This window comes from Vulpes vulpes, chromosome 12, assembly GCF_048418805.1.
Source record: "Vulpes vulpes isolate BD-2025 chromosome 12, VulVul3, whole genome shotgun sequence".
NCBI classification, from domain to species: domain Eukaryota; kingdom Metazoa; phylum Chordata; class Mammalia; order Carnivora; family Canidae; genus Vulpes; species Vulpes vulpes.
The window spans coordinates 21,997,826-22,014,423 of record NC_132791.1 but is presented as its reverse complement, the minus strand read 5'-3'; the positions used below and the strand labels follow the sequence as shown (position 1 = coordinate 22,014,423).

The window sequence follows — 16,598 nt, the reverse complement described above, 5'->3', positions numbered from 1 at the left end:
GTGTTCCCCCTTCTGTCTTCACCAAAGCACAAAAGCAGCATTTGAGGCTTTCTTGTGAAGTGCCTCAGGAATCTGGTAAGCCGTCAAGTCCCAGCTACGTAGTAGGAGAGCTACGTGTATAAGAAATAAAAGAGATAATAGGAAGGTGTGCTTACCCCTCAGATGAGAGAAGGTCCAGGCTGGAACAGAGTTTAGCAATATTGTACGCAGCTGTTTGCGTGGGAGTTTTTCTCTCATTGCCTGTAAAAGCAACTGAGGCCCAGAGGGGGAAGTGGTCTGCCCAGGTTTGAGTAAAGTGGTAATATACAGAGGACCTGAGTTCAGCAGCGCTAATCCCCAGTCAGAAGGGACTTTTCCTCTGCTTTATGGTGAGCATTAGAAAATGCTATAAATTACTTCTTTTTGATATACATGCATAGAAATTTCATGTAATCTCAGCTTTCTTATATTCTCGGGGAGGAGAATCCCCAAGCTGACCCAATTCTTACAACTACCAAGGTTTTGAGCCTTTTTAACATCGATTCCGTTTGGAAGGAACTTGTTTAAAAGTGTACATCTAAATCCAGCCAGGATAAAGCCTGGGTAAACGTTCAGCCACATGAGGATGACTTCTTGACTCTGCCCACCCTCCGCAACACAGACGTGACCATTGTCAGTACTGAGACCTGCCTGTTCTAATACACATTAATGGCAATATGTGGGGATGTGCCCTCGTGGGGAAGAGCTTTATGAAGTCCACGGAAGCAGTTTCCCGGGCAAGTGATGGGATCCCACACTATGGGATGAGAGCCATGAGCTTACTGACCAGTTAACTCCATTCTTAATGACCACGCTGGCGACAGTTATCACATAGCAGGATATATGGCATTCACTTCTAATCCCACCTCATTAGAATATTGGTGAAATTCTAAACTAACGGTGACTATGGAATGTTTTCCTTTGTCCCCTCATGTTTATGCTTTATTGTTGGGTAATGTCTGACTCTGCCTCCGTTGTGGTGTTTCATGCAAGCAGCTAGCTTACAGGAAGACTTGCGCGCTTTTGTGTAGAGGATTTCCCGTCTCTCAGCTACAGTTGCCCAGACTCTGTATTCAGAAACCCCACTTGTAATATGTCTATAGCTCTTTCTTAATGGGGGTGGTGTATGAATATAAAAAATAGTGAAAGGGAATAAAGGGGAAAGGAGAGAAAATGAGTGGGAAATATGAGAGAGGGAGACAGAACATGAGAGACTCCTAACTCTGGGAAACGAACAAGGGGTGGTGAAAGGTGAGGAGTGTGGAGTGACTGGGTGATGGGCACTGAGGGGGGCACTTGATGGGATGAGCACTGGGTGTTATTCTATATGTTGGCAAATTGAACACCAATAAAAAAAATTAATTGAGGTGGTGTGTGTGCCTGTGTGTGTGTGTGTGTGTGTGTGTATGTAGGAGTGGGTGAGGGGAGAAGATAAGTGGTTAATATTAATGACCATCTATTCTGCGCCACTTCTTTGCAATGCTCCACAGAGAAGATGTTATCATTCAAGTTTTATGGGTAAAAGTAACCAAAGCTCAGAGGAGCCAAAGATTTGGTTCTTAAGTTTGAGTGACAGAGCTGAGGCTGGATCCCAGGCACCAAACCTGGGTTCTTTCCACCAAATAGCTACACAGATATTTAAGAGAGTCTGTCTCCCCAATACCAGCCCTGTGTATTCTCTGATCTGTCTCACTGTCCACACACTCTTGCTTCAGTCATGGTAGACTTTACGTCAGATATATTCTCAGGCAGAGTAGCTCATGCCCTGAACCTAGACTTTGTCAGCCTCGGCACTAGTGACATTTGGGGCTGGGGAATTCTTTGCCGTGTGCGCTGTCCTGTGCATCATAGGATGTTTAGCACCATCCCAGACCTCTGCCCACCTGTTGCCAGTAGCACCTGCTCCTTGAGATGTAACAACTAGAAATGTCTCCACACATTGCCAAATGTTTCTGGGCGGAGAAGGAGGTACCAATCGTGCCCGGCAGAGGAGCACCGATCTAAATGAGGAAGGGTTGCCCCCATTATGCAACCATGGGTTTCATTGTGTTTTCCATGCAAGCCTAGGACCCTTGCCCCATCCCTCATTCAGCACATGAGGGTGCTCCAGAGTGCTCAGTGCAGGCCCATTCTGGGTGCTTCACCTTGAAATTCTGCCCCAGCCTGTCTCCCATTATTCCCAGTGGCTCTCCCAGCCCCAGTAAAGGAAAAGTCAATGCCACAGCAGGATTCAAGAGTGACTAGGATATGCTGTGGTTGGAGACCAGGGACGGTGGCTTCTGTGAGAGAGGCCATCCTGTCCACTCTTTAAGACAGAGCTGTGTACACAGAAGCTTCTTCCATGGACAATGTGCTGTGGACATGAGAGATGCACAAGATTAGACCCATGTGAGAGCTGCTGCCATGGAAGTCCTTCATGCCTGCCATGCTGAATGAAAGCTGGTTCAATTGGAATGAACTGAATGGCTAGGAAGATCTTGCACACTGAGCCCAGGGACCTGCCCCTGTGGGGCCTGCCCCTGTCTGTGACATGGATATCTGTGTAGGTTGATCCAGTCCTAGGCCTCAGTCTCCCCCTGTGCATTGTGAATGGGCAGAACAGGTGCTTCCCAGGGTATCCCAACTCTGTCATGAGCTGTCCAGCACTGTCCTCACCAGGCAGGGAGCAGACTTTGATGAAGGCGACAGCCCACTCCTTTTGATGTGTGGCACGCCTGTGTGTGCGTGCGTGTGTGTGTGTGTGTGTGTGTGTTTGTGTCTGTGAAGGAGAGCTCTGAGTACTTGGTTTCCCCCCAAGACATAGCCAGCAGGAAATTATACTGTGCCAGGCTTTGGAGGAGACTCAGGATGGAAGAGAACAAAGAGCTCTGACACCTACAGCCCCAGGTGGCCAGGTGTCAGCCTGTGAGAGCCAGGAAAGGAAGGGAAGTCTTTACCTTTGTGGCTGCATCCTACAGGTATGACACCTCAGCTTGTCCCAGGGACAGAGCCTTGCTTGTGGGCTGGTCACTACTGATCTCTGGAGTTTGCAGGCAGCTGAGAAGAGGATGGGAACACAAGGTGGTCCAGAGCCCCATGCACACGTACAGACTCTCTGGAGAGCAGTTTGCATAGGAAACGGAATACATGAAAGGCCCACGGAACTCCGGAACTCCAGCTTTGGGAAGCAATTCTAAAGGATCACTGAGAGCAGAAGGCCAGTATCTCTCAATAAAGGCATTCATCACAGCCATATTTATGAATGAATATGGGAAACAAAATACCTACTAATAAATGGCAACGATGCCATTTCATATAATGAAATATTAGACTTTAAGTTATGTTTATAATTGTATACCGTTACACTACAATAAAGGAGGAAGAATACATGTGTACACACTCTTATACTCAAATTAGATGGTCTTGACTGAGCCACGCAGACACCCCAATATTATCAAATTACCTAATACAATGGGCAACAATTACTTTGTGTTCAGGGGGGAAATTCTCAGTGTAGTGATTCCTCATTAGAAGCATTTTGCTTGGGATGCCTGGGTAGCTCAGCGGTTGGGTGTATGCCTTTGGCTCAGGGTGAGTACCCAGTTCAAGGATCGAGTCCCACATCAGGCTCCCTGATGGGGAGGAGCCTGCTTCTCTCTCTATGTCTCTGCCTCTCTGTGTCTTTCATGAATAAATAAAATCTTAAAAAAAAAAAAAAGAAGCATTTTGCTTGGCAAAGTTTCGGTTCCTGCCCTGCCAACACCTCCAACTGTGGTCTGCAGCCGACGATGGCCTTTCTGACATATGGTCACAAGGTCAATAGCAGGCTCAGCTATATCACGATGCCTACGTCACTCACCTCACTTCAGCTCATCGTGTGGCCATTTTCTCATCTTGTTTCTTCAAAGAAGAAGGGAGAGTGCAGTACAATAAGATACTTAGAGAGACCACATGCACATAACTTTCATTACAGTATATTGTCATAACTCATCTATATTATTGGTTGTTGTTGATCTCTCACTGTGTCAGATTTAGAAATTAAACTTGATCCGAGGTATGTATATTTAGGAAGAAACAGGATACACAGAGTTCAGGACTCTCTGTGGTTTCAGGCATCTATTGGGACTGTTTCCCCATGAAAGAGGGGTAGGAAGAAAGTGAGGAAAAAAGAACTAGCCACAGACTGGGAGTCCCAGACAATGATAGGTCCCAACTTGCTGTCTGCTCACCCTCTGACCCTGAGCAAGGCTCAGTCTTCTGGGAAATCTCAGCAAGAAATCAGGCTGCTTTCCTCCCAAGGGTCTGGGCTCCTCCCAGGGAGGATGGAACAGCAGTGTCAGGGCAGGGGCTTGGTCACTAGCGAGCTCTGTAGAGCATGAGGGACTGCTTGGGTTTACCTCAGCTGTTCCTCTCTGCTCCAGCAAGCTGCTCACAGTCAGTTGCAGCTGGAAGGTTCGTGGAGCAGAGGCAGGGTGAGGAGGCAAGTCTGTCTTTGGAAAATGCTCTTCAGAAGTCATGGCCACCATCCCTGTCCCCACCACAGCCCAGAGCTCCCTACCTGCATCCTGCTTGCAGCCACTTCTCTGGGTCTTCTGATACCGGACACAATTCTCAGCTTCTCACTGTGCCCTGGGCCAGGCCCCGGGTGCCACAGAAAGACCCCAGACACTCCCCTGCTGGACTTCCTTTGCCCCTGAGATCCTCTTTCTTCTTCTCTGCTGACATCCTTGTGGGAACTTTAGCCTCTGCTGCTGTTTCCTTCGCATCCTTCCTCCTAGCTGTGCCGGCTGACTAGGTGCCTCAGCTGCAGACTCTTCCTGGACGGGACCTGTCATCCTGATCTGAAGCCCAGCGATCCCAAGGGTACCTTTTCCCCAGCAGTGAAAGGATTCCCCAAGCAGCAGCTGTGATCTCCTACAGGGACTCTGTTAGTCCCAGAAGCAATCTAAAGTTTGGAATGTCAAATGTGCATAGGGTACAGGCCTTCAGCATACCTGGGGCCTCCAATTAAAGGTAACAACTGGGACACAGTCAACTGGGAGAAGGTCAACTGGAGAAGAGCATACAGCAGATGCCACTGTCTTCTGAGCGTTTCCTTTGGTCCCAGACCAGCCAGTGCTCCATTCAGAGACAAAATACATTGTCCCCATGGGAGTTCTAGACATCCAGAACCGGGAGACAGGAGAAATATCTAACTACAGCAGCAGCAGAATTGACTATGTTCATTGAGGCCCTCCCATGTGCCTGTCACTGGGACAAACACTTTGTAACCATTAATTTAACATTTTCTCTACTTCCTCACCAGTATATGTTATTTCTTGTCTTTTTTAATGTAGGCATTCTGACCACTGTGAGGTGCGGTATGTCATATCCAGAAAAACGTTGTTGAGGCCAATGTGCAAGAATTTGTTGCCTATGTTTTCTTTTAGGAGTTTTATGGTCGAGTCTTTCCTTTAAATCTTTTTCCCATTTTTATTTCACTTTTGTGTATGATATAAAAATTAGTCCAATTTCGTTCTTTTGCATATAGCTCTCCAGCTTTCTCCACACCATTTATTGAAGAGACTATCTTTTCCAGATTGGTTTATTCAAATTCAATTAAATAACATATAATGAATGTAATATTGGTTTCAAAATAGAGGTCAGTGATCCATCAGTCTTTTATTTATTTTTTTTTATAAATTTTTATTTATTTATGATAGTCACAGAGAGAGAGACAGAGAGGCAGAGACACAGGCAGAGGGAGAAGCAGGCTCCATGCACCGGGAGCCCGACGTGGGATTCGATCCCGGGTCTCCAGGATCGCGCCCTGGGCCAAAGGCAGGCGCCAAACCGCTGCGCCACCCAGGGATCCCCCATCAGTCTTTTATAACACCCTGTGTTCATTATATCACATGCCCTCCTTAATGTCCATCACCCAGTTACCCTGTCTCCACACCTCTCTCCCCTGCACCGACCCTCAGTTTGTTTTCTATGATTAAGAGTCTCTTATGGTTTGTCTCCCTCTCTGATTGTGTCCTGTTTTATTATTCTTCTCTTCCCCTATGATCCTCTGTCTTGTTTCTTAAATTCCACCTGTAAGTGAGATCATATGATAATTGTCTTTCTCTGATTAACTTATTTTGATTAGTATGATATCCTCTAGTCCCATCCCCATTGCTGAAAACGGTTAAGATTTCATTTTTCGATGTCCAAGTAGTATTCCACTGTATATACATTCCACTTTCTTTATCCATTATTTGTTGATGGACATCTGTGCTGTTTCCATAGTTTGGCTATTGTGGTTATTGTTGCTATGAACACTGGGGTATAGTTGCCCCCTTGGATTACTACATTTGATTCTTTGAGGTAAATCCCTAGTAGTGCATTTGCTGGGTTATAGAGTAGCCTTAGTTTTAACTTTTTGAGGAAGCTCCATATTGTTTTCTTTTTTAAAAATAGATTTATTTTTTATTGGTATTGAATTTGCCAACATATAGAATAACACCCAGTGCTCATCCCGTCAATTGTCCACCTCAGCGCCTGTCACCCAGTCATCCCCAACCCCACCCACCTCCCCGTCCACCACCCCTAGTTCGTTTCCCAGAGTTAGGAGTCTTTCATGTTCTGTCTCCCTTTCTGATATTTCCCACTATTTTTTTCTTCTTTCCCCTTTATTCCCTTTCACTTTTTTTTATGTTCCCCAAAGGTATGAGACCATAAAATGTTTGTCCTTCTCCGATGACTTGTTTCATTCTGATGTTTATAGCAGCAGTGTACAAAATATCCATATTGTTTTCCAAAGTTGCTGCACCAGTTTGTCTTCTGGCCAACAGTGAGATAGTTCTGTTTGCTCTGCATCTCGCCAACACTGTTGTTTCTGCATTGTTACTTTAGCCATTCTGACTGCAGTGAGGGGGTATCTCCTTAGGGTTTTGATCTCTATTTGCCAGATGCCGAGTGATGTGGAGCATTTTCTCATGTGTCCGTTGGCCATTTGTATGTCTTCTTTGGAGAAATGTCTGTTCCTGTCTTCTACTCGTTTCTTGACTGGATTGTTTGTTTTTTGGGTGTTGAGTTTGGTAAATTCTTTGTAGACCTTAGATACTACCCCGTTTTCTGTGGAGAATTTTTGCATCCATGTTCATCAGGGATATTGGTCTGTAATTCTCCTTTTTGGTGGGGTCTTTGTCTGGTTTTGGAATTAAGGTGATGCTGGCCTCATAGAACGAATTTGGAAGTACTCCATCTCTTTCTATCTTTCCAAACAGCTTTAGTAGAATAGGTATGATTTCTTCTTTAAACGTTTGATAGAATTCCCCTAGGAAGCCATCTGGCCGTGGACTCTTGTGTCTTGGAGGTTTTTGATGACTGCTTCAATTTCCTCCCTGGTTATTGGCCTGTTCAGGTTTTCTATTGCTTCCTGCTCCAGTTTTGGTAGTTTGTGGCTTTCCAGGAATGCGTCCATTTCTTCTAGATTGCCTAATTTATTGGCATAGAGCTGTTCATAATATGTTTTTAAAATCGTTTGTATTTTCTTGGTGTTGGTAGTGATCTCTCCTTTCTCATTCATGATTTTATTAATTTGAATCTTCTCTCTCTTCTTTTTAATAAGGTTGGCTAATGGTTTATCTATCTTATTAATTCTTTCAAAGAACCAACTCCTGGTTCTGTTGATCTGTTCCACAGTTCTTTTGGTCTCGATTTCATTTAGTTCTGCTCGAATTTTAATTAACTCTCTTCTTCTGCTGACTAGCCTGTTTTCTGATAAGACATCGACAGACATCATCTCCCAGTGCTCAGGTTGTCTTTTGGGTTTGTTTACTTTTCCTTTGCTGTGCAAAAGCTTTTTATCTTGATGAAGTCCTGGTAGTTCATTTTGCCTTTGTTTCCCTTGCCTTTGGAGACGTGTCTAGCAAGAAGTAGCTCTACTGAGGTCAAAAGGTTGCTGGCCTTGTTCTTTTCTAGAAATCTGGCCATCTCTAGCCACATCTATCTATGGAACAAGTTTTGTTTGGCCCTCGTAATACTTATCTTGATACCATTAAAGAATTTGGGGAGGACAGTCAGCTGAACTCCACAAGCACCAGAGGTAAGCGGTAAACCTGGAGCTGGGACAGCTATTCTTTATCCCCTCCCCCACTCCTACATTTCTTCCAGGCAGCAGTTGCCTGGGGTCCAGGTAGATTACCTGTTGGAAGAGGCAGTCAGCTCCTGCATCACACCTGGTCCTTTCCCTCAGTCCAGCATCTGAAATGCTCTGATTCAACATGTTTGGGTGATTACATTCTTGACTTGTTGTGATCATCTGTGATGTTTGATCTGGTGGTGCTAGTAAAAGCTTTCAATGGATACTGTAATCTCTTGAAGATTTTAGGGATCATCCTAACCTGAGGTAAATGGTCACTAGTTGTAATGAGATGGAAATTGATCAGCACATACGCAGAGCCCTGAAAGTCTCCATTGGACAGTGGTCTGTTCTAGACAATTTGGATACCGCAAAAACACGGGCTGAGTTGAAGGCTGGTTTTCTTTGCTTCTGAGACCTTTAGGTCAGGGAGCCCTCATGTTTGCCTCCAAGCTCTGAGTTTGGACCTTCCTTCCCTAGTAACAGAATGGGACTGCTCTAGGGATGGGAAAGTGGGTGGAGCATGGCTCATGCCAACCTATTGGCAAGAGGGAAGAAAGGCTTTGAATGAGGGTACTTGGGTGGAGGGTAGTTAAATGTCCTGAGGCTTACTTTCAGGGCTTTTCCTTCTTCAAATTGAACATATCTTTTTTTTTTTTTTTTTATTTACGATAGTCACAGAGAGAGAGAGAGAGAGAGAGAGGCAGAGACACAGGCAGAGGGAGAAGCAGGCTCCATGCACCGGGAGCCCGACGTGGGACTCGATCCCGGGTCTCCAGGATCGCGCCCTGGGCCAAAGGCAGGCGCCAAACCTCTGCGCCACCCAGGGATCCCTGAACATATCTTTTTATTTCTCCTGTTGCTGTATGATCATTATAAGTGGGTAATATTCATATAGGTCTCTTATAGTTCTTTATATATTTTCCCCTAGGTCGTGTAAAGTGTTTGTGACTGCTGTGAATTATGTAAAACCACTCTAGAGTACTTTCTTACTACTTCTTGTAGTTTTGGGATTCGATTAAAATTGTTTCTAGTCAAATAAGATTTGTGAATAGTTTTCTTTTTTTTCTTCATCTCAATATTAATTTCTTTATCTTCCTGATCTCAATTATTAGCTAGACTCTGCAGATGTCATAAACATTGTCAGTGGGTGTCCTAATCCAATTTGTAGGCATGCTGCTTGCTGATGTTCTGATAGTTTATTGCATGTCAAGGATGACTTCCTCTATTTAAGTCTGCTACTTTAAAAAAGTCAGAAATGGAGGTAATTATCAAGTGACATCTCAATATTTGTTATCGAGATCACTTTTTCTTTTTCTTTTTTTTTTTTTAAGATTTTTATTTACTCATGAGAGACAGAGAGAGAGAGAGAGAATGAGAGAGGCAGAGACACAGGCAGAGGGAGAAGCAGGCTCCATGCAGGGAGCCTGATGCGGGACTCGATCCCGGGACTCCAGGATCATGCCCTGGGCCGAAGGCAGGCGCTAAACCACTGAGCCACCCAGGGAACCTCCACTGTTTCTTTTTGAATCTATTACTAAAATGATTGCAATAGATCTCCTAATCTTTCCTAAAGTTAGAAAATTTTAAGCCCTTTAAGAAACTGGGTAATGTGTATCATGGATTTAATACACAATTATTTAAATCTACTCAAGTTCAGTAATGACTTTTTCATTTGATAATTGTTTTTTAAATAAATAAATATATATATTTATTTATTTATTTGAGAGAGCAAGTGAGTAGAGGGGCAGAGGAAAGAGAATCTTAAGCAGACTCCCTGCTGAGTGTAGAGCTCCATTCAGAGCTAGATCTCACTATCTCAAGTTCACAACCTGAGCCAAAACCAAGAGTGGAATGTTTAACTGACTGGACCACCCAGGCACACCTGGTCAACTCTCTTTGTTCATTTACCATCATTTAATTCTTACCAAAACTCTTCATCCTACCCTAGTCTACTGGTATTTTCTCTCAAAATTTCAACCTGCATACTACGACTTTTGTTATTTCAGTATCAGTGCAATGAATTATACTCATAAGATTCCCCTTCCCACCACATTTTTCATGAGACCTATGGGTTGTAACTGTACTTCTCTTTCTTAATTTCTCAGCTTAATAAAGTCATCTGGATGTAACTGGAGTCACAGCATTGCTTCTTTTAAAAAATTTTTATTTATTTATTTATTCCTAAGAGACACATAGAGAGAGGCAGAGACATAGGCAGAGGGAGAAGCAGGCTCCCTGTGGCATCATGACCTGAGTCGAAGGCAGACACTCAAGCACTGAGTCACCCAGGCATCCCACAGCATTGCTTTGTTGTTACTGTTTATCTCGATACATTCCTAATCGTTCCTTTATATATTTGTTTTTGCATGTCTGGTATCAAGCATTCATTAGACTTTATTGATCTTAAGCATTTGATCATTCTCCACTGTGTCTTACATACCATATCTGTGGCATTCCTTCTATTATTTATTTGTAACTGTTATGTGAAATTTATAAATAAAATTTCTTTTTGAGAAAGAGATTATAGGGATATGTGCTGTCTGTGCACGTGCCAACAATGTCTTTTTAACTCTCATATTTGTGTAATGGTCAGAGCGTGCAGAATTGAACACTCACAGTCCTTTTCCCTCAGAACTCTGTTCCACTGACATTTCATTTAGGTGCCAGAGCAGGAGGCCAATGGCAGCCAGATTCTTGTTCCTTTTTGGGAAATATGCTTTTCTTCTGTGGAAAAGTCTATAAAATTATTTTGGCATATGTGAGAATCACAACTTATCCTTGGATCAACTGTACATACGTATGTCTTTTGCTACCATTCTTACATGGCAACCAGTGAACTTTTTATGAATAAAATATGCAAAATTTCTATTCAGCAAAATGTTTTTCTCCTCCTTAATTATTTTTTGCTCTTCATCTGTTCTGTTTTTTTCTCATGAATAAAATTAGAGTTCCCCAGGTCTACCTTTTATGTCTCTGATGTGTTCTCAAATAACCGAATTTTCTCCCTCTCTCTCTCTCTCTTTTTTTTTTTTCTCCTTTTAAGTCCAGGAGGTAAACTTTAGTTCTTTTTAATTAAAAAGTTCATTTTAAGCATTGTTGTATGTACTTTAAAGACTTCTGTTGAATTTTATTTGATCACCAATTGGATTTTTCCCATAAGACAAGTTTTTACCTCCTAGTCACCTTTTCTCCTAGCTTCTCTTCAGTAGACTGCTTCTGTTTTCTTGATTCAATAGCCTCCTGATTTCCACAGAGAATACCACTGAGACTTTTCTTCACTGTCTCACCATTTTCCTGCAATAACTCTTTTCCAGCAAAAGCTGTTTGTTTTGATGGTACTTTATTTCCTCCCTACTTGGTTAATAGTTCATGTCAGCTCTCAGAGGCTTTCTACTCTGCTCATTCTTTTAGCTGGACTTCTAGATTGCTATCTATTGGGAGCTGACTTGGAATTCCTCACCAGACATGGTAGCAATTGTTAGATGTCTGCTGGTGAACATCGCCTTCTTCTCCCTCTGACTACCCTGTACGGTTGGGCATTCTTAGCTTGAAAAGCACCTGATGGTCACCACTTGGCTGCACGTTTGGTCAAGCCACATCAGGTCAAGATAATTCATCTGATTCTCCTAAATACATCTCCATTTCCATATCACTCTGCTGACCTATGGGAGACCACTGATCTCTAGGGACAGAAGCCAGGAAAAGGGGGAAAAAAGGCCTGGACCTTTGACCCTTGCATCAGTTTTGCCACAAGCTACTAACCTCTCTGTTCCAAAGGTGTGAATGATTTTCTGATGGAGACCATGATTAAGGACAGGAGAAGAGGTTAATAATGGAGGCATAGGAAGGGAACAATTCAAGCAACAGTTTTAGGAATTAATATGAAAATAAGGAGAAAGAAACAATGAGGATAAAGATAAAAATATTACTGTTATTTAATACGTTTTAGGACATGTTAAAGGTACCATGAGTGCAGGGCCCGTCCAAATATGTTCAAAGAAAAAGGCCAAGGAGCAATGGAATTACAGATCTATACAATAGCGTTTTTGTAAGTTAAAAATAAAACTTGAAGAGTCATTTTTCCTGGCCATCAATTAGTTCAGTATGCATCCCAGAGATAGACAGCTATGAGGCTTGACCACGGTATATACTTTTGTAGAAGTGCCTATAGAACAGGAGAGCTTTGTCCCATCAAATGCTTCCTATTCACATAAAACTCTCTGTGTAATCAGAGTGCCCATGTACCTTAGATGAAACTGGACCTTTAGCATATTTTCTGAGCCCCTCAGGTGAGAGAAACTAGGGAATAGAGATCTATCAGGAGCCCTCCACCATCACTGGATAAAGTGTTTGTGAAGTACCAGATTCCTCACAGCAGCCTTCACGTCCTTGTTCCTCAGGCTGTAGATGATGGGGTTGAGCATGGGGGTCACTACCCCATAGAAGAGGGAGGTGAGCTTGTCTGAAACATCCTGCTTGTCTGCCCCATGGGGATCCTTGGATTTTGGCTTCCCATACATGAAGAGGATTGTTCCATAGAAGATGACCACTACAGTGAGGTGGGCAGAGCAGGTGGAGAAGGCCTTTTTCCTCCCCTCAGCTGAGGGGATCCTCAGGATGGTAGCAATGATGAACACATAAGAGACAGAAATAAATAGAACTGGAATGCCAAGGAAGATCACATTAGCCACTGCCATACTGATCACATTGATGGAAATATCAGCACAGGCCAACTTTAGGACTGCCAGGATCTCACAGGTGAAGTGGTTGATGATGTTGTCCCCACAGAAAGGCAGTCGCATCGCTAAGGATGTTTGCACCGTGGCAGTCATGCTTCCAGCTGCCCAGGAGCTGGCAGCCATGGGCACATAGGCAGCCTTGCTCATGACCACAGGGTACCTAAGCGGGTTACAGATGGCCACATAGCGATCAAATGCCATCATGCCCAGTAGCACACACTCTGTGGCTCCCATGGCAAAGGAGAGAAACATCTGCACAGCACAGGCTGAGAAGGGTATGGTTTTGCTGGGGGTCAGGAAGCTGTCAAGAATAAGGGGGACTGAGGAGGTTGTGTAGCAGATGTCCAGGAAGGAGAGGTTCCCCAGGAAGAAGTACATGGGTGTGTGCAGGCGGGAGTCAAGGATGGTCACCAGGATGAGGACCCCGTTGCCCAGCAGGATCACCAGGTACATCAAGAGGATGAGCACAAAGAACATTTTCTCCAGCTTCGGGTGGGCTGAGAGGCCCAGGAGGATGAACCCCATCACAGGAGAAGTCCAATTGAACCTGTCCATGATATATCTTCCCTGTCACCTACAGGAACTCAGAAAGCCAACTTCCTGATCTCTGATACCTAAAGTGGGCAGAAAGCCACTGAGGAAACTTGCCTTGCTGAGCAGCTGAAGAACAGCCCTGGAAGTCTGGGAGACTCTTTACATTGTTCTAAGTAAATGCAGAGAAATTGGTTAAAATCTACTTTGTGATATTTGGCTCCCATAGAGGTGTTTGAGATTTCACAAAATTGGATTTAATTTTCCTAATTTCATTTCAGATTAACATCACACATTTACCTTGGCTTATACCATGTGTGGCTGATTCATTTTAATCAATTTTGTGAGGATTATTACACTCTATTTGTATGAATTTTTATTCTTTTGGGGCATAAGACTAGGAGAGATAACTGATCTTCATTCTCAATTCCTATCATTCCCCTCTCCAAATAATTTTGGTTACTACTTCTCTTCTCTTTTATAGTTCTCTCTCACAGTCCCCAGGCCTTTGGGATATTCATTCATTCATTCATTCATTCATTCATTCTTCACTCACATTCCAAACTACTTGCAGCACTTACCAAAAGAACTGGCTTTCACCAATCACTCAAGGTATGGGAATTATCAAGTCTCTTTTCCTTTCTGGGCCTTTGTTTCCTCAATACTCACTTTGGAATGGATTATATTTAGAGATATTCTATCCAGGAACTAAATGATCTCAATGAATTTCTCCTTCTTGGAATTTCTATCCTACCAGTAAGATAACTTTCTCTCTTTCCTTCCAGTTGACCCCATGCCATGGAGTCACAAGGAATGAAGCTAGGAATTGGGCTAGGCCCACAGAGTTTACACATCCTTTTACAAGCTCTCTCTTACCTTTTCTGTAAATAGGGCAGTGAAGAAAACCACTTATCTGAGGTCCGGGAATAGTTCAGAGGCTGAAATTAGCCAATCTTCTTATCTGAAAGTAGCAGCCAGAGGAGTTAGCCCCTAAAATGGATGAGAGCTAAGTTTACTGGTGTTTGTTCAGTGTTTGGGTAAAATCCACAAAGGACCATGCATTGTCTATATGAGCCAGTTAAATTCCACTCTGCTATTGGGATTATTCTAGTCCCTGAAGTGATTTGAAGTTTTGAAAGTGAAGTGACAAAGTTTAGAAACTTTATCCATCTGGGATTATGTCCCTAAGATCCAATTATTTTGAAGTCCCTCCAGAAATACGTTCTTCCCTCTCCCTCCCTTTATACCCATCCTGTTGAGCTTTTAGAAAACGTTAGAGAAGAAGGGTCATTCTGTTCCTGTCAGAATTAACATAACACCCCCAGTCAATGAGAACTCTCATTAGAGTCCACAATAGGTCTAGGAGAGTGTGAAACCCACTGCACAGGACAGATCCTTATAGCTCAGTATCGCTGGCATTTTCAAATTCAGAATGTTGGGATTGGAAAGAAGCAATTGACCTTGAAAGTTCCTTCTTGTCTGTGCCCCAACATATAGATTCTGAGCTCTTACCATAGGCCAGGCCTTTATAGGGCATTCTAGCTCTTGCCATGAGAGTTTCGCAGGTGTAGCAGCTGTGGGCTTGAAAAAGGCCAGTTGATTGCAGAAGTGATGTCCTGTTGCTTGAAGTCTTTCTTATGCTATTGTGTTTTATCCATTGTTTTATCCTTTCCAGAGAATAAATTTTTAGGGGGATAGCTGAGGGACAGTTAGCCAATGTCATGGGTTGAGTGAAGGCTGTGGGACTGTTTCTTATACATTTTCTGCCTAATCCTCCTTCTTTCAGCAGCACCCATTTACCCCTGGACCTAGATGGACCTGGCATGGGCTGCTTGGTGCTGCAGATCTGGTTGTAGCACAGCACTGTCTCTGTCTCTGGCTCAGGATTTGGTTCTGCCAGATTTGTCGTGGAAATGACCACTAGTCCATCCACTACCCAGACTTCAAAATGTTATCACTCTGATGTCCCCCTTCTTCTTACTTTTGTGGTTTGTCATTTTAAAAAAATGAACCAAACCAAACCAAACCAACAAAAAAACCTTAACTGTAGTTTTTGTGTGTTTCAGGAGGGAGCAAAACTAGTTGCATGTGTTCAGTCCTGTTCTGTGCAGTTTCTACCATCCTCTATTATTTTCTTATTTATGTTAGCCATTATTTCTTGTCTATTTCCATCCATTTAAATGCAAGTTTCATAGAGGCAGGGACTTTTTTCTACATTTTTTACAAATGTATCCTAAGTATAAAAACTGGGCCTGGGGGCAGCCCTGGTGGCTCAGCGGTTTAGTGCCGCCTTCAGTCCAGGATGTGATCCTGGAGACCTGGGATGGAGTCCCATGCTTCTCCCTCTGCCTCTCTCTCTGTGTGTGTCTCTCATGAATAAATAAATAAAATCTTTATTAAAAAAAAACTGGGCCTGGTTTACAGTAGTCACTCAATGAAGAGTTGCTAAATGAATTAACAAATGAATTTGTAATCTACGCTTGTTTTCTTTTTTGCTCCATGGTAGCTCTTCTTTTTATATTCTTACTTTTATCCCACCTTTTAAAAATTTTATTTTATAAACATTTTATAATATATATATAGCATACTGGTACCATAGAACATTTATGCATTTTATAAATAAATAACCAGACATTCTAAACTGTGAGGAAGCATGGTTTTAAAACTTAGGGGACCATTGACCCTGGATACCTAGCTTCTGGCTATGGCTCCACCCTTTCAGTTATGTAACAAACTCTCTTTTCTAAGTGGCTCTTAAATACTGGCAACATCTATCTTGAGCAGGACAGGCTTGTAAAATTCAGGACTTTTGGACCTATTCAAAGAGGATCTGCCATCTTACTTGTCTGTACCATGTACCTTTCTTTGTTAGAGGCCATCCATGGCCAACAGAGGTGACTGCTCCTGTTTTGGAAAGTCACCTCTGAGGCTTTGAGATGCTTTTAGGGTCCACTTTGGAGTATCTCTCTCTTTCTGCCTTGAGTTTCTTCTGTAACTCTTCCACTGCCTGTCACCCCTCAGTACTCCACTCATGGTCTTCTGTGGAAAGCTCAGGAAAAAGTGGGAGGGACCACACTATTGCCTTAGCTGTTAAGATTGGCTCCAATACTTCTAGACATGCAGGAATCACATCACCATCTCAGTGACAACTTGACTCACTTCTGCTCTTTACAGGGACTGTGTCCACATTAGCTCTTGACATCTTATTTTGTTGGTGTAAC

The 16,598-nt window shown here is 43.2% G+C and overlaps 1 protein-coding gene across 1 annotated transcript; it reads right to left on the bottom strand.

Annotated features, from left to right (window-relative positions):
• Positions 1-12,441: 12,441 nt before the first annotated feature.
• LOC112930851 (olfactory receptor 13C7-like) lies at positions 12,442-13,401 on the bottom strand. The gene has a single exon (XM_026013287.2). The coding sequence runs from the start codon at positions 13,399-13,401 to the stop codon at positions 12,442-12,444; it is 960 nt and encodes a 319-aa protein (XP_025869072.2).
• Between the last annotated feature and the right edge of the window lie 3,197 nt (positions 13,402-16,598).